This window comes from Notolepis coatsorum (genome assembly GCF_963971535.1).
Source record: "Notolepis coatsorum genome assembly, chromosome: 2".
NCBI classification, from domain to species: domain Eukaryota; kingdom Metazoa; phylum Chordata; class Actinopteri; order Aulopiformes; family Paralepididae; genus Notolepis; species Notolepis coatsorum.
Window position 1 is genome coordinate 171195476 of NC_140166.1, and position 26147 is coordinate 171221622.

The following is a 26147-nucleotide window of genomic DNA, read 5'->3' on the forward strand; positions in this document are numbered from 1 at the left end:
CTTTAACCCTACACCTATGTTTGTCAGTGGCAGGTCGTGACCTGCGGTGGGGCTATTTGTAAACTACAAAGGGGCTTGAATGATTAATCTCTCTCTCTCTCTCTCTCTCTCTCCCCCCCCCCCCCCCCCCCCCCCGCTTTAGGCCGTAAGGTATTGTCCAGCTGCAAGAGGTTGTTGGCCAGCGTTGGTGCTGCTTGCCACTCAGCCAGCGGAGACAGGTGAAGAGTCTCTCACACGTTTACTGTAGCTATGTCGAGACCCAGACTTTATTAACTCATTCACGGCCACTATAGCTTTCGCCATCTGCACTGTTTGGCGCCAGCGTTAATGACCATGTTTGCAGACCCATTGTGTGTTCTGTATTATAGCTATGGAGACAATAGTATGGCTCATTTTACAGGCATTGTTCATAGTCCATTACTGACTAATCAGCTAATTTCTACACACTAGTTTGTTACACGCTAAACATCGCCCCATTTTCGGAATAATCCAGTCTTTTTCCATAGATCACGAGATATGACACATTATATGCAATAAGCCCAAATCGTTCTGGTTGATCCCCTGAAGCCCCAAATACTCCCAAATCAAAGGTATATACCATGTACATATGTGTCTTCACAAAATCATCAAGGGGGGCGGGGGGGGGGGGGGTCATTTTAACTCAAAACTGTGATCGTGTTTGTCGAGCATGTCTTACGTCCGGTAAAACACAAAACTGTGATCGTTACAAAAACATGTTTCAGGTTTGGTAAAATAGAGATAGAATATACCTTACCTTAGCCAGAAGGTATTCCAAAAGTAATAATTCCAAGTGATCGCATTGTCATCGCGATTACCAGTGTATATGTCTATACTCGTTTATATGGGAAATACGCTTCAGGCAACACAATTTCGAGGCGATCGCTGTGTCTCTGTGTTCAGGCAGGAGGAGGAGCCCTTGCCAAAAAAAGGAAAACATGTATCGACACCGCGTGTTTTTTCCATAGCCTCTGTTTGCGAAGACGCTCTCTGATTGGCTAGGCCACGTACAGCGAAGAAGAAATGACCCTCTCTGACGCGTGATTTTTTTCCGTAGCCTCTGTTTGCGAAGACGCTCTCTGATTGGCTAGGCCGTGTACAGCGAAGAAGGAAGACCCTCTCTGACTGGTTTAGCTCCGAAGGGTCTCTTCCGCCTTGTACATATATTCTCTGCTTCGAAGTGGTTATGCTTAGGCATTCTTTCGAAGTGGTTATGCTTAGGCATTCTTTCGAAGTGGTTATGCTTAGGCATTCTTTCGAAGTGGTTATGCTTAGGCCCTCTTTCGAAGTGGTTATGCTTAGGCCCTCTTTCGACGTGGTTATGCTTAGAGTTAGGGTTAGGGTTAGCCAATCGGAGAGCGTCTTTTTCTTCTTCGCTGCAATCAAAGAGGCTACGGGAAAAAATCACGCATCCACACCAAGCCATTCCAGTTCATTCCTTTCCAAGCCATTCCAGTTCAAAGGTACGGGGTCCCCACCTGGTGATATTTGATCGTCATTGCAATTCCAACGTAGTCAGATGAATCATAGACACCTAGATGGCTCCAGCTGACCGTATAGAACGGGGATCAAAGGAAAATATCAAAGGATCAAAACCTGAGTATACTCTCAACCATTGGCGAGATAACCCGACTATACTCGGGTATGGCCATTAAAGAGTTAATGACCAAGGCAAGTCACATGATGCTGCGCCACAAGTCCTGAAAACAAATTGGTAAATGGTGCATTTATATAGAGCTTTTATCCAAAGCTTTACAATTGTGTTCCTCACATTCACCCATTCACTCACACATTCATACACTGACCATGCAAGGTGCCGACCTGCTCATAGGGAGCAATTAGGACACTTGTGCCTTAGCCCATTGAGCTACCAGGAGCTAGTGTTTCAGAAGGTCTAATGAAGGCCTATAGAGCAGAACATTTATTTATTTCATGAAGGCGTATCGAGGCGTAGTTTTTCATGTTCTACATTCTCTCCTACATTGGATTCTACACAAGATACTCTTAACAAAGGAAGACAACACATTATAAGCTGTGCCAGTGGAATGAAAAGGGAACAGTTTTCAGGCTTGTATAACTCAGGTGACGCATTACAGGAAGTACGAAGGACGCGGCTAAGTGGCGCAGTGGGCAAGGCGCTCGCCACTAATGCAGGAGATGCTGGGTTCGAGCCCAGCTCTTGGCATTGCTACCAGCTTGGCTGGTCGTTCATACTAACGCAATTGGCAGTGTTAGGGGTGGGAAGCTGGTGGGTGGGGATCGGACGTTGTGGACAGCGACTCCTACAGGTCGGTTGGTGCGCCTGCGCAGCAGAATCAGGAAGCAACGGGGGCGGCGTGTCCCTCCCACGCAGACCCTCGCCGCTGAGAGATTGCGCTGTGCAGGTGAAAAGATGCGACGGCTGCCTCCTCGTGTACCGGAGGGGACACGTGATGCAAGGCTTCGTCCACATTGCAGCCGGCTTGTGGGAGGCATGGCCTAACAGCGTTCGAGACAGGGGAGGGTAGAATTGGACAATACGAAATTGGGATGGGAGACAAATAGAAAAATGGGAGAAAAAGGAAGTACGAAGGACTTGGTTAGTCCTCAGGTCTCTGGTTATCACCTCCCAGCACCTGAGGCAGGATGTTCCTAGGGTTGGGTACCATTCGCATTTTGGTGCAAATCTATGTGAATCGATACCGGTACCCAATGGTACCTTTTTTCGGTACTTTAGTCTCTAAAAATGTAATCTACCTGTAAAAAAAAAATTCCAAACTTCTAATTATTTATTATCATTATTATTTATTTAGAACAATTTGTTAATATATATATAATATATAATATTGCAGCGAGCGTTGTCTGCATCTAGCTTTGTAAAGTGTAACCACACTTGCGACCCCTCACCGTTTTCGGCTTGCCATTGCCCCGACTGCTTTGTTGTTGAATCAAGTCAAATCCTAGGTAAGCTTATATTGTGCGCATGAACGTTGACGTTTCGCGGTAAACGAAGCGTTGACGTCATCGGACTTAAAAAATGTTTTTATTGCATTACTGAAATGTGGCACCGGTGGATCTCACGTGAATCGGTACTCGCTAGTACCGACGTGATTCAGTCGATACCCTTAAAAGTAGCGGATTCGGTACCCATCTCTAGATGTTCCTAACTCTTGTCCTCATCCTCCAGGCCCTCGCACATCCTGCTGAGCTGCGGCGTTCCCTCCGAGGTGGCGGCCAACGCCCTGAGGCTGAGCGTGGGCAGGGGGACGTCTCGCTCCGACGTGGACCTGGCGCTGGAGGACCTGAGGGACACTGTCCGGCTGCTGGAGGACATGGACTGATGGCCCTCCTCGGTACACAGTGCACAGACAAGAGATACATATAGAAGGGAATCGAGACAGCGTTGCATTTCTGCTGCTGGATTACAGTAATTGATTATGTGATTTGTTATTTTTTTTATAATTATTCAATACGCCTGGAGAGGTGCCGCTGTATGAATAAATTCATGAAGTTGAACTTAATAAAAAAAAAATTATTGAATGAACTATTCTGGAGAAATGTTTAAAAAAACACACACATCCAAAAACCGTTTTGCACACATTCACCTAGTTTGAGTGATGTCATCAGGGACATTGAATCCTTGTGTTGTGTTAATTACAGCTTATTGTAATGATAAGGTAGCAGTCCCTATAAGAAATATTTTCATCTACATCATTTCATGGTGCTGCAATTAACCCATTCTCTGCCGCCACTTTGATCATCCTAAACCATCCTCTGCCAGCGCTATTTGTCTATGGAGATGTTCACCTTCTTTGCAGGGCTATAACTTTTTAAATTGTATTGCTAAATTGACATTACTATGGCCCATTCAACATCAATTATCTATCGTTCAGGATGTAGGAACGTTTTACTTTTTCATTCACACATTCATACTAAAATACCATCTAGAGTATAAATATGTTTTTATCTTTTTCTGCAGTATTTCATAGAACGTGAGATATAGGCATAAATGCATATATTAGATGATCAAATGCAGTCTGATACCGATCCATGCTATATTAAAAATTTCAACTGTACATGGTCCTAAACGTCATGACTGATCATCTGCGGGTGAACGGAGGGGGGGGGGGGTCGTTTATAATTCAATGACCGACGTTAAATGATTTATGTAATATGGGTGATATATTGATCAGAGCAGTTTGTATCGAAAATGATAAAGAAAAACGCTGAAACTCACCCCAGTCTCCTCGTAGCGTTGGGCGATGAGAGTGGAGCAAACAGATCCCAATTATGGGATGTTGATCGATGCGATCCATTTCCGGTTTGTATATTACTAATACACGTCCAAATCATGTTGATTATTGAGTTATGGCAAAGATCCATATTGATGGTGTCTGTATTGAGCCCCGGGACGATAAACGAGTGGCCGGACGAAAATAGGGGACGGACCGAGCTACAATGGGCACTTCCGGTTTGGCAACTCGCCGATCGGCCACCAGGTGGCGGTATTGAAGCGTTGCAGAGTTGTGATGGCTCAGACAGCATCAGCCAAGACTCCGTGGGTGAAATATGAATACCATGACGAAAATATGAAATATTGATCTCAAACACGCCTTACGGCATGATTGGCAGAAAACGCATGGCGGAGAAACCCGCCTTAACACGTGATTGGCGGAGAATGGGTTAACATAAGGATTCAATGTCCCTGATGACATCACTGGTGGCCATATTCAAATGTACTGTATTCACTCTCAGTAAGTGTCAAACTAAATGAATGTGTGCAAAACCTTTTAGAGTTTTTGGATGTGTGTGAGATTATGTGCTAAATAAATCAGCATTGTTTTTTTTTCTTGAAGTGCCCCTTTAAAGGGGAGATGAAGCATAGCGATATAAACATAGTCATAGCATCAAATTAGTATTTAGATAAACCACAGAAAAAATCACGTTATAAAAATAAGGCGTTTCTAAGAAAAAACTATTTGTTATGTCCATTTATGTAGCATAAATCAACATGGGCACCGCCATTTTGTTGCTGACGTCACAGAGATGGTTTCGCCCGGAGGCGGAGCCTCCCACCTCAGAGAATTGCACGCTGTAGCAATATTATTAGGCTCCTCAAATATCGTTATTCATACAAACACATTTATGTAATATTTTACAGCAGTGAGCAACCCCAACAGGGGGATGCTGCATAGTATGCTCTGTCATCTTTGAGATGGCGAGACCTGCAGTTGGCAGATGAGATGGCGAGACCTGCAGTTGGCACTGTGTGAGGCCACAACATTTGAGCAAATTAATAATACTGCATGTTCTGAAGGTCCAGATTAATAATTAGAATGAGTTCAACAGAAAGGTATAGATTAGGCTATCACCTAAAGTCTGTTGGTTGCTATATGAGTTCAGCCTCAACCAAACTCAGTCTAAAGGTCTATTCTGTCTCCGTTATCCCCTGCCCGTCGCCGTCGGCAGATCGATGCGGGAGTAGTTATATCCCTCCCTCCTCTCCCTTGGCAACACCACAACACCAACGTTACACAGCGCTGTATATATAGAGAGAGAGAGAGAGAGAAAATAATAATAGGGCTCGACGACCGTGTTACACTCTCCCAGGTCGCACGTATTTTTCAGACATTGCCCTGTACCCGAGCTCTACCAGGCAGTGTATTCGCACATTGATAGCCTTCTGAAAGAAGACGTTTCTTCAATTAGCTTTACCAGTGATATTTGGAGCTCTGATGTCAGCCCCATGTCAATGCTGAGTTTGACAGCTCAGTGGGTTGACGCGACTTCCAACTCCGTAAAGCGCTCCTGCATTCCCAAGAGTTCTCCGGCTGCAGGCTGCAGCGCTGGCAACAGCATTCGAGAATATGTTCCAGACGTGGCATATTCCGAAAGAAAATATTCATGTCATACTCCGAGATAATGCCTGAAACGCAGGATTACAACGTTTGGGATGTATGGCCCACGGCGCGCTTCAGCTGACTGTCCAGTGTCCCCGCCAATGTTCCGAGACATATTTATATATTTGTATAATTGTTAGGCTATTTGAATCCACCATTTAGGGCTGGTGTATTCAAATAGCCTAACAAATAAAATGTAATATGTCTCGGAACATTGGCCCGCAGATGCACCACTGCAAACCAAAGAAATGTGAACTCAATAAGCCAAAACGAAGTTTAGCCTGTTTTAAAAGGCTATAGCTTAAAAAAGTTGCCTTTTACCAACGCTTAGCCTATATTTTACGCAGTGTTTAGCCTATTAAATAGGCTATTCGTTTGAACTTTCAGCCTGTTAATAAATGTGTTGTTAATTCAGTATTTAACTTCTTGAATTCATATTTATTTAGGCTATATGCTAATTAAAAACACAAATGTTATGGACATCTAATTAAATTATCTGCTTATTTATTAATGCTTCAATTCATTCAGAAACGTTGCAGCAAACAATCCATATGTGCATTTGTTTACATAATGATAACGTACATAAATAACATTATTGAGGGAGGAAAAAAAGGAAACTGATACCTACTTCACCCTGTTAGTCAAGTTGAACTATCGCTCTGACTCAGACTGTGGGGGGGGGGGGGGGGTGTCTTGCAGATTATAATATAATTATATAATATTTTTTTTTTCTGTAGGTAACGTTACATTTGGTTGACAATTTACTGACTGACTTTCACGACACTCCATATTTACGTAGCTATCTAACCAGCACTGTAAACCGGACCCAGCCCAAACCATCACTGTGACGTCACCATCCAGCTAAATCTAAAATGGCGGCGCCCATGGCAAAAACGGGGAAATTACATTTGAGTTTTCAGACAGATAAGCAGGATTTCACATTTGATTATAGGACCATGTCTTACCCAAGGTACACAACAAACAAACTAGGCTCATATTGTTTAACGCTTCATCTCCCCTTTAAGTGTCTCGATGAATGATGTTAATGGATGGATGGAGGGTTGGATGGATTGCTTGCTCACTACTTCTTGGCAGGCTGGTTAGAACCACGTGTGATTAGCCAATCAGCTCTTTGTAAACGCTAGCTGGAGAAACATGGAAAATGTAAGTTTCATTCCAATAAAACATTTACATAACCTTTTTTATTTTTTATTTAAAACAACTTTCTTAATTTCTCTGTCGTTTTACGTACATTACCTAATCAGACATCTTAATCCCATATGGACTGTTAAATCCTGTTGATTCAACAGTCTTGTGTGTCCCATTCACTCACAAACAGAGTAATTATTATAAAATAGTATTTAAAAAAAAAAACACCCCCTGTAACCTGCCATGCCTTGGCGCGGACTTCTCCTGTTACTTAAGTTTCCGTGCCGCTTGGCTCCCCCCGTGTCCAGTGAAGCGCGCGGTGCAGGTCTCGCCAGCATGTGTTCTCTGCCACACAAAGGGGAGCAGCGCTTAGGCCACGAGCGCCTGCACCTCCACCACCCGTCTTTCATTACCTTTCTGTCTCGCTGGGCCCGACCCCCGCCCCGTCCATCCCACAGCCGCGCTCTCCAGCTGCCTGCCCGCCCGCTCGGGTGTCGCTTTCCCAGCTCGGGAGGAGGCGACGAGGACATGTGTGTGTGTAATATGATTGTATTATCGACCCCATGCCTGTGAGGCCATGTGAGAGACAGTCGCTTGCTGGGATCCGAGGAGCTCCAGCGAGCCTGTGTTGTACCGTGTGGTGGGCCATAGCTAGTCAGGGAGAGAGAGGTGCTACCGGAAGTGCCAGGCATGGTTCTGCACCGGGGCATCCAGGCAGCTCGGATAGGGGATCTCACGGTCCTCCGGCAACTCGCGTCCTCCGGGCATCTCTCGGCGGCCGTCGCCGACGTCCAAGGTGCCGGCCCGGCGCACCACGCGGCGCGGTGCGGCCGCCTGGAGTGCCTGAGCTTCCTGGTGGGCGAGGCGGGCCTGGCGGCCGACGCCCGGGCCCTGAACGGGGCCACGCCGGCACACGACGCGGCGGCTACTGGCCACGCGAGAGAACTACAGTGGCTGGTGGACCAGGGAGGATGCAGCATTCAGGTGAGTCTCCGTGCCATTCGGGAGCAGGACACCTGACTGATAACCGGTGAGGATGTGTTACTGGTTATTAGCCAGTGAGGATGTGTAAAGTGTGTAATTGCCCTGCACATTCATGTGTGGCTTTAGATGTGGCTTTAGATAGTAACCTAATCAGCCCCAGAAATAGTAGGATTGTATCACTGCTATTGTGAAAGTAGTGTACTGTGTATAGCCTATTGTAGTACTGAGTACAATACAGCTGATTACATCATGGTGTTGACTTACTGACTTAGTAATGCATACATAGCCCCTTTAATTGTGTCCAGATGGACCAGGGGCAGTCTCAACCAAGGTTAGCTCTTAGTTAGAGTTCTCAAACCTTCACATTTTCCTCATCATCTGCTTGAAGTTCTGACATTATTCTCAATTGATTAGTTGAGATTCTGCTGCAGCTTTTGACGAGGTCAAGAGGTCGAGAGGTTTGATATTGAAAGAACGAAGGTCGATAATGAAGTAAATCTGCTGTATTTCCTCTGATGACTGAAGATGGCATTAAGCAGAGTAGGTATTGGATGAGGAGATGAACACTCAAATGCCTTGTTTGCCTTCATCATAACGTTCAATAAGATTTTGGATTTGATCACTGTGACAGTTTTGCTGTATAATGTATGTAATGTACAGTAGTATCTACCTGGCTGTGTGTGTATTTTTCAACATGTGCCCAATATTTCCATACCATGAGTGTCATTACTACATTTGTGTACACAAAACTTGCCTGGCCTTTAGACTCCTGTCTTTCTGTAGGATGTATCTTTCAAATACCTATGCCCACAGTTAGGCCTATACCAAAGACTTTAAAGTTTAAACACAATTACATCTCCTTACCAAGATTTACAGCTATAGTGAGTTGTAGTGAGTAGTGAGTTATAGTTTTAAAATAACATGTTAGCTTATGTTAAAATAATAGCTCTACATTCCGACCATCACTGATATAGAGTGTCCGGTCAGTAACATACCGTAGGTCTCCCAGTCCCTCCGCTCTGCAGTAAACAGAAAATACAGTTACTGGTATCCCATTCCCACTGTATCCAATCAGGAGAGACAGCTCCACGGTCTGATAAAAATGAGAAATAGAAACTGGTTTTACGTTTTAAATATGTGCTTGAAACAAGTAAAATAATCTGCCAGCAATTTTGGCTTGGCACGATTTCTTGAAATAAGTACAATTTTACATTTACATTTAGTAATTTAGCTGACGCTTTTATCCAAAGTGACTTACACATTGTGAACAACATGTCAGCACATCTAGGGTTCTTTCTTCTGGTTGAATAAAGTTGGAACGGGATACCAGGAAATGTATTTTGTGTTTACTGCAGAGCGGAGGGACTGAGAGACCTATGTTACTGACCAAACACTCTGTATCAGTGTACGGTACACTATATCAGTGATGGGTGTCTGACTGTAGAGCTATTTTAAGACTTATTTTACCCAAATAATACCGCTTACAGCACCTTTAAACACCACTGAAAGAGAGACCAGGCGAATGGACTTTGTGTTTTCTGGATGCCCCCAGGACCAGGATGCTGCCGGGGCCACAGCGCTGCACCTCGCGGCCCGTTTCGGGTGCGTGGACGTCATGAGGTGGCTGCTGTCTGTGGGGGGCGGTGCTGAGGTGGAGACCAAGTGCGGAGCGGTGCCTGCTCACTACGCCGCCACCAAGGGGGACCTCACCTGTCTGAAGCTGCTGGTCGGCCAGGCTCCCAGGTAATACTCCACCTAACCCCCTCAAAGGGGACCTCACCTGGTAAGACTCCACCTAACCCCACCAAGGGGGACCTCACCTGTCTGGAGCTGCTGGTCAGCCAGGCTCCCAGGTAAGAGTCCCACCTGACCCCACCAAGGGGCACCTCACCTGTCTGGAGCTGCTGGTCGGCCAGGCTCCCAGGTAAGACTCCCATGTAACCTGTGGGATTGATTGATTGATTGATTGATTGAAAACTTTAATTAACAGATTGCAGAATGGGTATAGTACAGTATGGCTCAATACACACAATTGTTAAGGGGATGCAGATCAGAGAAAGACTTTTGTCTTGTTTACATCAGGGTCCCCCATGACATTTATGACATACGTGACATACAGATATAATACAGATATAATAATCTAATCTAATCATGACATACAGATATACAGTACTGTTACATTTGTGACATACAAAATATGCAAATATACAGTACTGTTAACATGTAATATATAACATGTAATGGGAAACATGTAATAACTTACTCAGTCGATGATTCCGGTTAATACAATTTATTAACTCAGATGAAAGTATCAATAGTCAGAGATATGGCTGGATGGCTCTCATCCAGGTTACTAGCTAGGGGACCCGGAAGTAAGAGACCGAATCACCCAGGAGAGGGGAGGGGGGACAAGGGAGAGACTGAACATTTGGGGGGGAAGGGTGAAAGAGCCCAACTGAGAGAGGGGACAGTCTTATTCCTCCAAAAAACCCACGTCCACGTTGAAAGGCATCAGTGGTGACAGTGGCTCAGGAGGTAGAGCAGTCGCCTGGTAATCGTAAGGTTCCCGGTTTGATTCCCACTGCTGAAGCTGCTACGGCAGCGTGTCAAAGTGTGTACTGTATAGTGTGTATATAAAAGTGTTCCATGACTCACTCTAGAATTGTAATAATGCGGCAGAGTTTAATTCTGCTGTATGGTGAGTGAGAACTTGAAGAACATGCTCCTGTTGGCGGTCGTGGCTAGATGGTATATGTGTTTCGTTGAAATGCATTTATAACATTATAACTTGATGTCTCTCCAGTGAGGTTGAGCTTAGGGTTAAGGCAAGGGTTAGCTTTATAAACAGTGAGGTTAAACAGGCACTTCACCAAAAAAATGCTGGTTTACTTTGCACATAATCTCACACATATCTAAGACCTCTAAACAGTTTTGCACACATTCATTTAGTTTGACAGTTATTGAGAGTAAATTAGTCTGAATATGGCCACCAGTGATGAATCCTTGGTGTTGTGTTTGAAATGATAAAGTGGCAGTCCCTTTAAACACTTTCAGTGCCACGGACGACATATCTCGTTTTATTAGGCCCCCCACTGAGTGCCCATGATGACAAATATCGTTTTATTTGTTTATTAGCGATCTGATTTCATATTTCATCAACCGAGTCTCCCGTTGGTACAGCAGCTCCTCCAGGCGCTCAGAATGGAAAAAAGCGCCCCCTATCGTCTATCCCGGTGTAACTGCAGGTCACTCGCTTAGACTGATCTGGGATCTGTAGATATGTAGAGGCGGAGCCAGTTGGTTCCTTCGGCTGGCAAGCTGTCTGCTCAACATGGAAGTCATCACAGGACGGGAATCAGCCTGGGCCCCGTTCCCCGTACCTGGTTCAACTAAGTCGATCAAGATGTCATTATCCAGATTCAGTTAACCCCGATGTTTGAAGCCGGGATTTTCCTGTTCCTCGAAGGTGGATTCAGTCTCGTTAACTCAAGCCAGACTTGAGACCCAGGATAAGTGCGCGTGCCCGCCTCAGCCGAGAAGGCAGCAAGTGTCGAGAGCAGAGATCCTGATTCTCTAGCGGCATTGATTGATTAATTGATTTAAAACTTTATTAACATATTGCAGTACGGCTCAATCGCCTCGCCGACAAGTTAAATGCGTTATCTATAGGCTAATTTTAAGTCCCTCATTACCTCAATCAATCAGATTATATTTCTTTAAACTTGCCTGCTGGATTGAATAATCAAATGAGATCTTGCTAGCGAAAATAATTAGTTGAACTGTTATACAGAATAACAATACGGCTCTCTTCCCATTGATTGATGTATGGTCGATCTTTTACTTATCTCCACTGTGGTCTAACGGGTTTTTCTTTTGACTTTCACGCAGACGACCGGGGTTCGAAACCCGGTCTTTTCCTTCTTTTTGCGATGTAGGAATAATTCAATTTGGTGCACGTTGAGAGCTATATAAAGAATGACATCCTCAATGCATGTAGATTTATAATATTTTAACTTACAACTAGGCTACTTTGGCGTATAATCATTAATATTATATTCCAAAAAATTATATTGGAAACACGGGGATTCGAACACCGGTCGCTGGGTTGGCAGGATTGAGCACTACCGCTGCGCCACTGTGCCAGATGGGATAAATTCATTGTTTATACATTAATGAATGAGAGACCCGTGTTTAGAATATTCTTTATTTTGAATGAAGTTTTCTCTCTTTATCCTCATTCATTAATGTGACGTCAACGGCTCATTCAATTTCTCAAATCCGTCAAACAGCGCATCTCATCAGACATCTTAATCCCAGTTACAATTAAAATAACCACATAATGTGTACATCGCACCGAGCGAGCGCCACGGTATATATAACGTGCATTATTTAGGACAAAGTGAATTTAGTATCAGCATTTTGGATCTATTTTACATTTCAAAAGCCCCCTCTGGAAGAATGGAGCACAAAAACGTAATTCAGAATGGTATAAAGCAGATCCTAGACTGTGGGAATAATTTCAGGAAACGCGCTGTCACTTTCTTTGCGGGGGCGTGGCTGTGCTTCATCCGGCTAACTTGAACTTAAACCCTGCTTTCGACCAGGCTCAAACTTTTGGATCTGTTGTCATGGTGATTTGGACAATCCAGGTACGGGGAGCCGGAAAGTCCGGCTTAAGTCAGACTTAACCGAAAGTTATCCGGCTAACTCAGTTATCCAGGTACGGGGAACGGGGCCCTGGAATATATATTCACAGTAGCCAATACTCAATCAATAAGCGTGATCGATATTTGGAATGGCGATCAGGAAATGGAATGATCTTTTTGGAGAACATCTGATCTGAGGTAAGGAATCTATTTGACCAGTCTTGGGATAATCAGAGTTGTATTCGCTGAGATCTCAGCGTTTGCCCTATGTGTGTGTGTGTGTGTGCGCGATCGCTGATGAGGAAATAAGAGAATCGATTTTTCAGCTCGCGTCTAGCGTGCATACGTAGACGTACACATTATACTATCGATAATCTAGCGTTTATTTGAAAACTATTCATAAATAGGCCGAAAAATTACAAAGTTTTTGTGTATTCTAGAATATTCCAGTAAACGTCTTTTATCATGGAATCTTTATATTTTCCTTGAAAACGAGGGCTTTTCAAAATGCTATAAAACGAAAATGAACCGATAAAAAAACAATCCGCTTCGACAATGTTGACTGGAAAACGAGTCATTGATAAGCGACGGGCAGATTAGACACATAGCCATAATTTAAAACATAGATTAGGGGCGGCTAGGTGGTGTAGTGGGCAAGGCACTCGCCACCAATGTGGAGACGCTGGGTTCGCATGTTCGAATCCAGCTCTCCACATTGTTTTCAGTTTAGCTGGTCGTCCGCAGTAATACACATTGGCCGTATTACGGGGAGGGAAACTGAAGGGTGGGGATCGGGCGTTGTGGACAGCGACTCCTACAGGTCGGTTGGTGCGCCTGCGCAGTAGAATCAGGAAGTGTCGGGGGCAGCGTGAGCCTCCCACGCGTTACTCCTCGCCACTGAGAGGTCGAGCTGCGCAGGTGAAAAGATGCGACTGCTGTTACCTCAAGTACCGGAGGGGACTTGTGCTATGTATGACTTAGTCCACATTGCAGCCGGCTTGTGGGAGGCAAGAAACAGCGTTCGTGACAGGGGAGGGTTGAATTGGATGATACGAAATTGGGATGGGAGAAAATATAGAAAAATGGGAGAAAAAGTGGATAAAAAAAAAAAACATAGATTAGGCATTTTTAACGCTAACATTGAAGTGGATGGTGGGCATTCAATCGGTAAATCAAGGTTAAGCAAGGGCTCTGAAAGTGTTAAGACAAGGTATTGCTATTTTTTTAGCAACATCATTTTATGGAGCTGTAATTAACGCAACACAAGGATGCAATGTCCCCGATGACATCACTGGTGGCTGTATTCAAAATAATTTACTCAATAAATGTCAAACTAAATGAGTGTGTAAAACTATGCCAGCGTCAGCGGCTCATCCTCCCCCCGGCCCCAGTCAACCACGGTGTCCCCCAAGGCTCCGTGCTGGGTCCCCTACTATTCACCATTTACATGCTCCCCCTCGGTCAGATTATACGTCACTACGGACTCAACTTTCACTGCTATGCTGATGATACTCAGCTCTATATCAGCACCTCACTATCCTCCCAGCTCCCCCCACAGTCCGTAGTCAACTGCCTCCACGCCATAAAAACCTGGATGTCAACCAAATTACTGAAACTGAACTGCAAAAAGACAGAGCTCATGGTTGTGGCCCCCAAGGCACTGCTCCGGAAGGTTGGAGATCTCCTCCTCCACGTTGGCGGCTGTTCCATCTCCCCGTCTCTCCAAGTCCGTAACCTGGGCGTCACCCTTGACTCCACACTTTCATTTCACTCCCACATCAAATCCGTCACCAAGTCTGCCTTCTACCACCTCAAAAACATCTCCCGTCTCCGACCCTCACTCTCAGATTCTGTGGCTGAGACCCTGATCCACTCATTTATCACCTTCCGGTTGGACTACTGTAAGTAACGGAGTCCTGTTCGGGGTACCCAGCAAAGCCCTGGACAGGCTCCAGTATGTTCAGAACTCAGCTGCCAGGGTTCTCACTCACACCAAGCCCTGGCAGCACATCACCCCCACCCTCATCCACCTCCACTGGCTCCCAGTCAAGTTCTGCATCACCTTAAAACTCCTGCTCCTCACCTACAAGTCCCTCCATGCCCTCGCCCCCGCCCCTGATCTCCTCCACCAGCACACTCCATCCCGGAATATACGATCCTCTGATCTAGGTCTCCTCTCCATCCCTCGCACCAGGTTACGGACTTTCGGGGACAGAGCCTTCAGCGTGGCGTCCCCTACCCTCTGGAACTCCCCCCCCCCCCCCCGAAATCCGCAACACCCCAACCCTGGACACCTTCAAAACTGCTCTTAAAACACACCTCTTCACCAAGGCTTTTCCCCATCAATTAGTTTAGATTAGATTAGGTCCATTATCCCTTACCTGCCCTCATCCCCCTTTTTTCCCCCTACTTCCCTAGCCCTATTTTTTGTCCTGATTGTGAAGCGACCTTGGGTTCTATGAAAGGCGCTATAGAAATGTTATCTATTATTATTATTATTATTATTATTATTATTATTATTATTATTATTATTATTATTATTATTATTATTTAGAGTTCTTAAATGTGTGTGAGATTATGTGCAAAATAAATCAGCATTGTTTTTTGGCGAAGTGCCCCTTTAAGGCTACGGTTTAAGGTAAAGGGTTAGGTTTATAAACAGAAGAATCGACTGAGCGCAGATACCTTCTAGCCATGACCCCGGTCGACCCACAGAAGAGAACTGCAGGGTGTTTGGTGACACTCCTTTCACCTCCAGTGACATGTGATTACACACACTGACCGTCTTATCCGGCCGGGGAAACCCCACAGAGGTCATCACCCAGTGGGGCAGGCTTCTACAGCGAGACGTGCTCCTTACGTCTCACTGTCTCGGCCAGTGTGTGACGTGCTGCAGGTGTAGAGGCAGCTCTGTGTACAGAGTGTGTGAGTCTACTGGGATGCCCTGAAAATTAATGGTATACTTGAAAAGGGGGAAAAGGAACACATGTGCAACTTGAGATTCAAAATTGAGAAGGGCATTTTCAAATAATTTTGTGTTTAATTTTTTTGAAGATTTCCATTGTTTCCCCCTGTGTGCCCTTTTATTTATTTATTAGAATTTTGGGGCACTCATTGTAAAAAGAAAAAGAAATAAAATAAAAAGAAACCTTAGAACTCTGGGACGAGGACACCACAGCAACCTAAGTTGTCACTAGAGTTGCTTTTACGTAGAAGGTTAGTTCATATGACATTACGCAAGACGGACAAGCCCCCAACTTCACTTTTCTCATCCATTATTGAACACAAGGATATACGTGCGTCTAACCTGGGTGTATCTGAGAGGACGGTACACCCATCTCCCTGATGACGAGTAGAGAGAGGGAGAGAGAGGTCTGAGAGTATGTTACACCCATCTCCCTGATGAAGCCTATAGAGAGAGAGGGAGAGAGAGGTAGAAAGAGAGAGGTCTGAGAGTATATTACATCCATCTCCCTGATGAAGCCTATAGAGAGAGAGAGAGGTCTGAGAGTATGTTACACCCATCTCCCTGATGAAGCCTATAGAGAGAGAGAGAGAGAGAGAGAGAGAGAGAGAGAGAGAGAGAGAGAGAGAGAGAGAGAGAGAGATGTGTCTGAGCATCTGGCATCATGTGAAATGTCATCCCGCCCCTCCTGCGACCCCACCAACCCACCCCACCCCCATCCTCTGAACCTGAGATGGAAGCACTTTATTAAGCCCAGATAAAGACACACTGTGGTGATTTGGTGTGGTGACGCAACAGGACCCAGGAGCAGACAAGACCAGGCGGGCAGTGATCTTTAATTAGAATGAACTCCAACACAAAAACAAGGGTAGCCTATAGGAAAAAACACAAAAAAACAAACACTGTAAGAGGGGAAAAACTACACTAAAAGTTAAACACGAAAACACTAAACATGGAAACACTTACTTGACTAGAACATGGAACATGGACAGGGTAACAACGATAATGGACCCACACAGAGACTGGGAAACAAGGAACTCAAATACAGAAACAAATGACAAACGAGAAACACCTGGGATGATTACAACTGGAGACACATGGGAGGGGAGACAGACTGACAAAGAACTACAGGAAACAACAAAGAACTACAACTATGAATGGCAAGACACACAATAATGGGACAGAACAAGCAGACTACAGACAAGCTAATAACAGGCAGTAACTACAAGGACCAAGACTAGACAGCAAACCTAATGTAAGAAAAACACTAGACTAACAGGGGAACAGTAAGAAGGGCAAACGAGAGAAGGGGAGAAAGAGAGAGCAAGAGAGAGAAAAGGGAAAGAACACTATGGGACAGAAATACAAGGAACAAACATACAGGGACGGGGAGAGGTAGAGCATGGGAGAACAGTCCAGGAACTGGTGGGACATAACACACACATGTCACACTATTCCCCTGGTCCATCTCTTTGTTCCACGGACAAACACTAGATGATTGATTGATAAATTGTATTTGACAATTTGATAAAAAAAAAAAAAAAAAAGGAGACAGAATAAAACCCTGAGACTTATTTCCATCGTGGCCCCTTTGTGGAGGGGGGGGGTGAAGGGGCTTCAGAATTGTCATGGCAAGAATGACACAACATCAATCAAAACAATAATACAAAACAATACAATGCAACACAATCATCAGCGGTGCCGGTCACTCAGCAAGTTATTCACTGTATTAACAACATCAATCACTACCTCAGTGCTTCATCGGGACAATGCCCTGCCCTGATAGTTTAATGAATATGAGTAGAATATGTCAAATGCAATGTCAAAAAACAACCCAAGGCAGGTTTGTAGGTTTGTGCAAAATTTAAATGCCTTTATTTTACACAACAATATGTATTTAAAAAGATCAATGCGTTGCAACCAACATAGGTCTTCATCAGGGTCACTCTACTCTTTTTAAATACATATTGCCATGTAAAATAAAGGCATTTTAATTTTGCACGAAACCCAGCAGTGCTCCTACTCCAACGCCTTCAAGTTAGTACAACTAACTCAACCTCTACATCAGAAATAAAATACATCAATATATCAACATTACTTCACAGCCCCCTCAACAGATTATATACATATATAGTCGGGGTCTGTACATAATGAATTAGCTGTATAAAATAAATTAGCTATCAATACAGAGAAATTAAATAAAGAAAACACACCATATCAGACATAATATCCCATTGTAAATACCCTCTGAGACTATTCTTAAGCGCCAGCTTAAAACCTCCCAAGCCACTTGTGATTTTTATGATTTCCTGGCAATCTATCCCACATATTTACTCCCAGGTACAGAAAAGTTTCCTTTCCCAGGTTGTTCCTAGACCCGGTAGGGTCACAACGTCACATGTGACTGAATAATGGATTGGCTGTCGATCACACAGCACATGGTTGGCAAAGTACAATGTACATTTTATCTGGCCTTACTGCATACATTAGTTAAATAGATATTCCAGACGACACAGCAGATGTACAGCAGTAATTCAATTGATAAATTACTTAATCAACTAATTAAAGGCTCAATCCATTATCCAAACACAAACAAACAGGGAGCTCCAATATCAACAATAAAAATAAATAGGAACAGAGTTGTTGGTTGACTGAGCTCTTCCAAGTACTGGCACTGGCCAACAGCTAAACAAGAGTTTAAAATTGTATTAACTGTAGTTTGAGACTGTAAAATGTTACTTTGGTAATGTTTGAGACTGTGAAATGTTACTGTAAAATGTTACTTTGGTAATGTTTGAGACTGTAAAATGTTACTTTTGTAATGTTTGAGACTGTAAAATTTTACTTTGGTAATGTTTGAGACTGTAAAATGCTACTTTGGTAATGTTTGAGACTGTAAAATGTTACTTTGGTAATGTTTATAAACACTGGAGTAAAACATCTTGCTTCACCTGTTGGACTGCTGCTTGTGCCAACAGCGCACCAGCTGAAATGATTTGATCAATGCAGCTATCACAGACCAGGGCTACCTCCCCAGGTAGGATATAAGGACTAATAGGCAAAGCGAGAGCGTAACGCTGATCAATGTACAGTACCTTCTGTTGGCTCTAAGACCAAAAAAGAAAATAGAATAACTTGTGTCTCTGGATAGGCAAGAGGAAGAGATAAGAAATGGCAAAACTGAAAACCCAGGTAGAAAAGGTTACAACATAACTGCGAGTGGGTCTAAGGTACTGTGTGTAAAAATGCAAACAGCCATATATACAAACTGACAAGGCAGCGAATGGCTGAACAAGGAAGACAACCATGCCCTTGCCAAAACTAAAAGTAGGAAATTGGATGGTGGAAGAAACCCAATGGTTTAAGAAATATAGACCCTTGCTGAAAAAAGGTTAAAAACCTAGACCCAAGGGTCAAACATTTTGGCAGAGCATAAAAACTATATCATAAGGAGGGGGGGGGGGGGGGGGAAACCCTGTTGGGATGGAGGCCTGTACTAGTCTAAAAAAGCAAGTTACGAATTGTAACAGGAAAGGAGTAGGGAACCGTATTTCTCATGCATTACAAAAAATACCTTACTGATAATGAAAAATGCTATTTATTTCAATGAGAGGAGAAGCATGAAGCAGGGAAATTAGAAGGAATTCCTGATGACGCAGTGTGAGAGTTACGAATTGTAACCACAAAGGGAAGAACACAGGCATACTGTGTGAAAAGACCCATAGCTGGGAAAGGAGCTCAGGGACCCGACCCCTCTAGCTGGAGTTAGAAGCACGAGGAGGAACCTCTGAGGACAGAGCATAGATCCAGAGCGTGTGGGTAGGGTGTTCCTCTCCCTATCGCCTGTGTGAGGGGGAGGATAGAAAGTCTCTCCTGAGCAGAAATAGCTCTTAATGTTCTTAGGGACAAAGGCAGGGTTAGGTCTCAGAATAGCACTGCTACCATCTCCATTGATGGCCAGGCATTCTGTGAGGATCTGCGCTTAGCAGATGTGATGGCCAGGAGAAAATCTGTCTTAAAAGACAACTGACTCAAGGAAGAGGCTCAAAGGGAGCCTCTGTCAGACTACGCAGGACCAATGAGAGGTCCCATTGGGGTGTTAGAACTGTGCTTGACGTGTTTAATGTGTCCTGTGCCTTGCGCTTAACCAGAGGATGGCTGAATAGAGGTTTAGGATAAACGGCATCCTCCACTTAGCTGTGGGCACAGGTATCTCCCCTGCATCAATCAAACAATTGGAGCGATCCAGGCAACGTGAAGGAGCTTTCAAACCACTGATCCCCCAACCTGGAGTATATATCCATCAAGTGCCGGCCTTTCTTTCTCCCGAGAGAGTTAACGTCGGTCATCCTGGTTGGAGTGTACATTCCACCACAAGCAAATACAGGCGACGCGCTCTCGAAGCTACACAACGAGGTAAATAGAATCCAAGCAGCTAACGTTGACGCTGCTATTGTGGTTGTGGGTGATTTCAATAGCGCCAACCTGAGAAGAGTATTGCCGGACTTCTACCAGCATGTGACTTGTAACACCAGAGGCGGTAACATTTTAGACCATTGTTACTCGCAATTTAAATGTGGTTACAAATCTCAGGCTGCCAGTGGATTCGGCAAGTCTGACCATGACGCCATCTTCCTTCTTCCAAAATATAAACAAAGTCTCAAGCGCGCCCCGGTAGTCTCACGAGAGGTGCAGAAATGGTCTGTGGAATCAGAGGAAACGCTACAGGCTTCACTTGAATGTACAGACTGGGGGGTGTTCCGAGATAACACAGATAACATTAATGACTACACGGAGACAGTGCTGGACTTTGTTTGTACTTTGGTGGAAGAAACAATCCCCACTACCACAATTAGAGTTTACCCAAACCAAAAGCCCTGGGTAGACAAATCCGTCCGTGAGGCTCTGAAAGCGCGCACCTCAGCCTACAACGCCGGGCTTGTGGCAGGCAACATGAATGACCACAAGGTGGCGAGATGCAACATGAGGAGGGCAGTGATAGAAGCAAAGAGGCGCTACAGGGATAAAATTTTACTTCAATATGAACAGGCTGACTCTAGAGCTATATGGCAGGGCCTCAGAACGATGACAGATTACAAAGGCACCTCCCTCAAGCTGAACAGTGACATCTCCTTAGCAAATGATCTCAATACCTTCTATGCAAGGTTTGAGGGTGGGAATAACAGCACCAGCCTACAAACCACTGCAATGGAGGGGGTTGACACTGCTGATGGAGACTCAGTGTTCAGGGTAACAGAACATGAGGTGAGGAGGACCTTTAAGAAAGTGAATATCAGGAAGGCAGCAGGACCGGACGGTATCCCCGGCCGTGTCCTAAAAGTCTGTGCCGACCAACTGGCCCCGGTATTCACTGACATATTTAACCCGTCCTTGGAACAGGCTGTCATCCCCACCTGTCTGAAGAAGTCCACTATTATCCCTGTACCCAAAAAATCCAAGCCTGCTTGCCTCAACGACTACCGCCCTGTAGCTCTCACCTCCATAGCCATGAAGTGCTTTGAGAAGCTAGTAAAGGGCTACATCTGCTCCTCCCTCCCCATCAACCTGGACCCCCTGCAATTTGCATACCGCCCCAACAGGTCCACGGAGGACGCCATAGCCCATGTGCTGCACACAGCAGCATCACACCTGGACAAGAGGCAGGGGAACTATGTGAGAATGCTGTTCATCGACTACAGCTCAGCATTCAATACCATAGTCCCCTCCAAGCTCAGGGACCTGGGCTTGAACTATGACCTCTGCCAGTGGGTCTTGGACTTCCTGACGGGCAGACCCCAGGTGGTGAGAGCAGGCAACTGCACCTCCTCATCCATCACTCTCAACATAGGGGCCCCCCAGGGCTGTGTTCTGAGTCCCCTCCTCTACTCCCTGTACACACATGACTGTGTGGCACAGCGGAACAACAACACAATCATCAAATTTGCTGACGACACAGTAGTGGTGGGCCTGATCTCTGCAAACGACGAGAGGGCCTACCTGGAGGAGGTCAAGGTTCTAGCGGGATGGTGTCAAGAGAACAGCCTCTCCCTGAACGTCAGCAAAACAAAGGAGATGATTGTGGACTTTAGGAGGTCGGGGGTCAGGGACTACAGCCCCCTCAGCATCGACGGGGCACCGGTTGAGAGAGTGAACAGTTTTAAGTACCTCGGAGTCCACATATCCGAGGACTTGACATGGACCACACACATTGACAGTGTTGTGAAGAAGGCACGGCAACGCCTCTACTTCCTCAGGCGCCTAAGGAAGTTCCAAGTCAGTCAGAAGATCCTTAAGAACTTCTACTCATGCACAATAGAGAGCATCCTGACTGGCAATATCACCTCCTGGTTTGGGAATAGCACCGCACAAGACCGTAGCAGACTACAGAGAGTGGCCCGTTCAGCCGAACGCACAATTGGAGGGGGGCTTCCCACTCTCCAGGGCATTTACAACAAGCGGTGCATGGGCAAGGCTAAGATAATTATCAGACTCGAGCCACCCAAACAACTGCCTCTTTGAACTGCTGCGGTCAGGCAAGCGATACCGGAGTCTCATGGCAAGCACAGAGAGACTCAGAAGAAGCTTCTATCCCCAGGCCATCAGGATGCTCAACGAACAATAACAATATGTAACAACCATCAAATGCACTCACAGCACACACATCCACACGCACACACTCACTTTAAACATACAACTCACTGCAGCACCCACTTTAACCACTTTAGAACACCTAAGCACACTTTATATTTATTGGTAAAGAATTTGCACTACAACCCATACCTCATTACACCTTACTGTAAATTGTACCTAAATTGTACCTCATCCTTTGCACTGTATAGTATATTGTATGGTAACTCAGTTACTTCTACTCTACATTGAGCATTGCATATTATGTATATACTGAACATTTTTGTCTATGTACTTGACTTCTATTTTATACTTGCTATACTTATTTTATACTTATCTATTTTTTCCTAGCACAGTCTCTGGAGCGTAACAGAAAGAAGCATTTTATATAAAAGTATTCTGTACTTCTGTATGACAACTAATAAAGAAACTTGAATTTGAACATCGGTGAAAAGTCTTGGGCGTCCAATTTGACATGGCAGGTGCAGGACGGCTGCATGAAGGAGCATGAAGCATGAAGCTCATCGATGTTGATGAAGAGAAGGTTCTAGACGGCATTGGAATGTGCTATAAGCGCTATCCTCAGCTGAAAGGAATGGAAGGGAGTCCCAACTACTTCCCCTGCTTATATCCTAGCTGGGGGGTGCTTAGCTCTGGTCCGTGATGGGTGCATTGATGCAATTCTTTGCTCTTGGCACACAGAGCAGTCCAATCGGTGAATCAAGATGCGGTGCCCACATGATATACGTATAGCATGTTTACAGGTGCGTGTGATGTTTCAGGTGTCATGAACACTAAAGACCGGTATTTATTTCACCCAAGACACGCTGATAAGACGTGATGTATGTACAGTGGATGGTGGAGGCGTTTGAGATTTCAGAGAGCAGTGATTGATGTGAGCTCCTTGGACATAGTATAAGTCTTTATTTGTCATCAGATTAACACACACGCATGCGATGGGTGACCCACAGGAACACATACACACACATGCACTGAGTCGCTGACCAAATGTTCTCTGCACTTCCCATCCCGTCGTCCTTCCCCCCAAGGACAGCCGGGAGCAAACATCAGTAAACAAAAAAGGTTCTGATGTTAGGAAAGGGCTTGCACTTGTTATTGTGATATCTAGCCTCTGGGAAAAAACTAATCACTAGGTCAGCCCTGAATTTGTATTGAAATACAGAAGGAGTGATGCCTTGACTTTCGAGGCTCAGCCTTTCAGAAACCAAGACATCATCCGCTGACCGAGGATGGGCGGGTGAGACACACTGCCGTCCTCTTGGGACAGAGCTGTCTGGGACCATGAAATGGGCCACGGAGGAGCTGCCAGGAGCTGAATCAGGACCCGCGAGATGATCCCTGGTCCAGAGCTATCAGGATGAGGGTTCTGTGTTCCAGGCTCACCCTCTCCAACAGCTGATCTATCAGATGGATGGGTGGAAATGCATAAAAGAGCCCTTGGCCATGGGGACGGGGAGAACGCATCGACTCCCAGAGGTGGGTAGTCCTTCGGCCTGATGGAAAACCACATGAGTGTTCTCTTTGGAAGCAAAGAGGTCCACTGCTGTTTCCCCCAAACCAGTTCCAGATCTGTTTGACAATGTCTGGATGTAAGTGCCACTTGTCTTGAGCCCCCCCCCCCATTAAGTCTGCTCCCACATCGTCCACACCTGGAATGTGGAGAGCTCTGGGACTGAGCATGTGAACTGAGGCCCATGTCCACCGTTCCACAGCTGTTCAGAGGATCCGAATGGGATCTTCAGGTATCCGGACGCTGTGCCCTGGAAGGCGAAACAGAGGAATTTCCTGTTTGTTGGAATGATGGGAACATGACAGTAGGCATCTTTCAAGTCTATAGGCGTGAACCAGTCTCTCTGGTTGACAGAGCGTAACGGTGTTCACCGTGAGCATTCTGCATGTTTTCATAGCAATCAGCTGATTGAGTGGCGAGAGATCCAGAATGGGTCTGTTGACGTAGTTGCCTTCCATCACATTCTGTGGAGGGACGATAGAGATTACTTGTTTGGCCAGCAGTGTCTAAATCCTGGTAGAGAGAGATGGCACTGCTGTCATGTCTGAAACAGCGTCCTCCACTTAGCTGTGGGCACAGGTATCTTCCCTGTATCAGTGAAAAGTCTTGGGCGTCCAATTTGACATGGCAGGTGTGGGATGGCTGCCCTAAAAAGAGTCGTTGTGGTGGAGCATGAAGCTCATCGATGTTGATGAAGAGAAGATTCTAGACGCCATTGGAAGGTGCTAGAAGCTCTATCCTCAGTTGAAAGGAATGGAATGGAGTTCCAGCTACTTCCCCTGCTTATATCCTAGCTGGGGGGTGCTTAGCCCTGGTCCGTGATGGGTGCATTGAGGCAATTATTTGCTCTTGGCACACAGAGCAGTCCAATCAGTGAATCAAGATGCAGTGCCCACATGATATACGTATAGCATGTTTACAGGTGCGTGTGATGTTTCAGGTGTCATGAACACTAAAGACTTAGGTATTTATTTCACCCAAGACACGCTGATAAGACGTGATGTATGTACAGTGGATGGTGGAGGCGTTTGAGATTTCAGAGAGCAGTGATTGATGTGAGCTCCTTGGACATGGATAAGTATAAGTCTTTATTTGTCATCAGATTAACACACACACATGCGATGGGCGACCCACAGGAACACATACACACACATGCACTGAGTCGCTGACCAAATGTTCTCTGCACTTCCCATCCCGTCGTCCTTCCCCCCAAGGACAGCCGGGAGCAGACATCAGTAAACAAAAAAGGTTCTGATGTTAGGAAAGGGCTTGCACTTGTTATTGTGATATCTAGCCTCTGCGAAAAAAACTAATTTTCACTAGGTCAGCCCTGAATTTGTATTGGAATACAGAAGGAGTGATGCCTTGACTCTCGAGGCTCAGCCTTTCAGAAACCAAGACATCATCCGCTGACCGAGGATGGGCGGGTGAGACACACTGCCGTCCTCTTGGGACAGAGCTGTCTGAGACCATGGAATGGGCCACGGAGGAGCTGCCAGGAGCTGAATCAGGACCCGCGAGATGATCCCTGGTCCAGAGCTATCAGGATGAGGGTTCTGTGTTCCAGGCTCACCCTCTCCAACAGCTGATCTATCAGATGGATGGGTGGAAATGCATAAAAGAGCCCTTGGCCATGGGGACGGGGAGAACGCATCGACTCCCAGAGGTGGGTAGTCCTTCGGCCTGATGGAAAACCACATGAGTGTTCTCTTTGGAAGCAAAGAGGTCAACTGCTGTTTCCCCCAAACCAGTTCCAGATCTGTTTGACAATGTCTGGATGTAAGTGCCACTTGTCTTGAGCCCCCCCCCATTAAGTCTGCTCCCACATCGTCCACACCTGGAATGTGGAGAGCTCTGGGACTGAGCATGTGAACTGAGGCCCATGTCCACCGTTCCACAGCTGTTCAGAGGATCCGAATGGGATCTTCAGGTATCCGGACGCTGTCCCCTGGTAGGCGAAACAGAGGAATTTCCTGTTTGTGGGAATGATGGGAACATGACAGTAGGCATCTTTCAAGTCTATAGGCGTGAACAGGTCTCTCTGTTTGACAGAGTGTAACACTAAACAGGGTGTTCACCGTGAGCATTCTGCATGTTTTCACAGCAATCAGCTGATTGAGTGGCGAGTCTACTCACATGTAGACCTTTTTCAATGGAATGATGTTGCTAGGGAACAGTTTGGGCCCATGTTTGTTTCCTGTCAGCTATTGTATTAGCAAACACTGTAACAGGAAACACACTTGGGGGTGTGTTTATATTTATATTTATATTTATGGATGAAGGATTGCACTACAACTCGTACACCTTACTGTAAATTGTGCCTAAAATTGTACCTCATCCCATTTCTG

General features: G+C 45.4%; 2 protein-coding genes across 3 annotated transcripts in view; both read left to right on the plus strand.

The window, feature by feature from the left end:
* Window positions 1-3652, plus strand: part of scly (selenocysteine lyase) — a 58691-nt gene extending 55039 nt beyond the window's left edge. For both annotated transcript variants that reach the window (XM_084308733.1, XM_084308732.1), the window contains exons 12-13: window positions 143-218; window positions 3185-3652. In XM_084308733.1, coding sequence (XP_084164859.1) covers window positions 143-218; window positions 3185-3338 — 230 coding nt within the window. In that variant the 3' untranslated portion in view covers window positions 3339-3652. The remainder of the gene's footprint in view (window positions 1-142; window positions 219-3184) is intronic.
* Window positions 3653-7636: 3984 nt separating this feature from the next.
* The window catches only part of espnla (espin like a), a gene marked incomplete at its 3' end in the record, with an annotated part of 41648 nt that continues 23137 nt past the window's right edge, over window positions 7637-26147 (plus strand). The window contains exons 1-2 of the mRNA XM_084308392.1: window positions 7637-8030; window positions 9583-9773. Of these exons, the coding sequence (XP_084164518.1) occupies window positions 7737-8030; window positions 9583-9773 (485 nt within the window). The 5' untranslated portion in view covers window positions 7637-7736. The remainder of the gene's footprint in view (window positions 8031-9582; window positions 9774-26147) is intronic.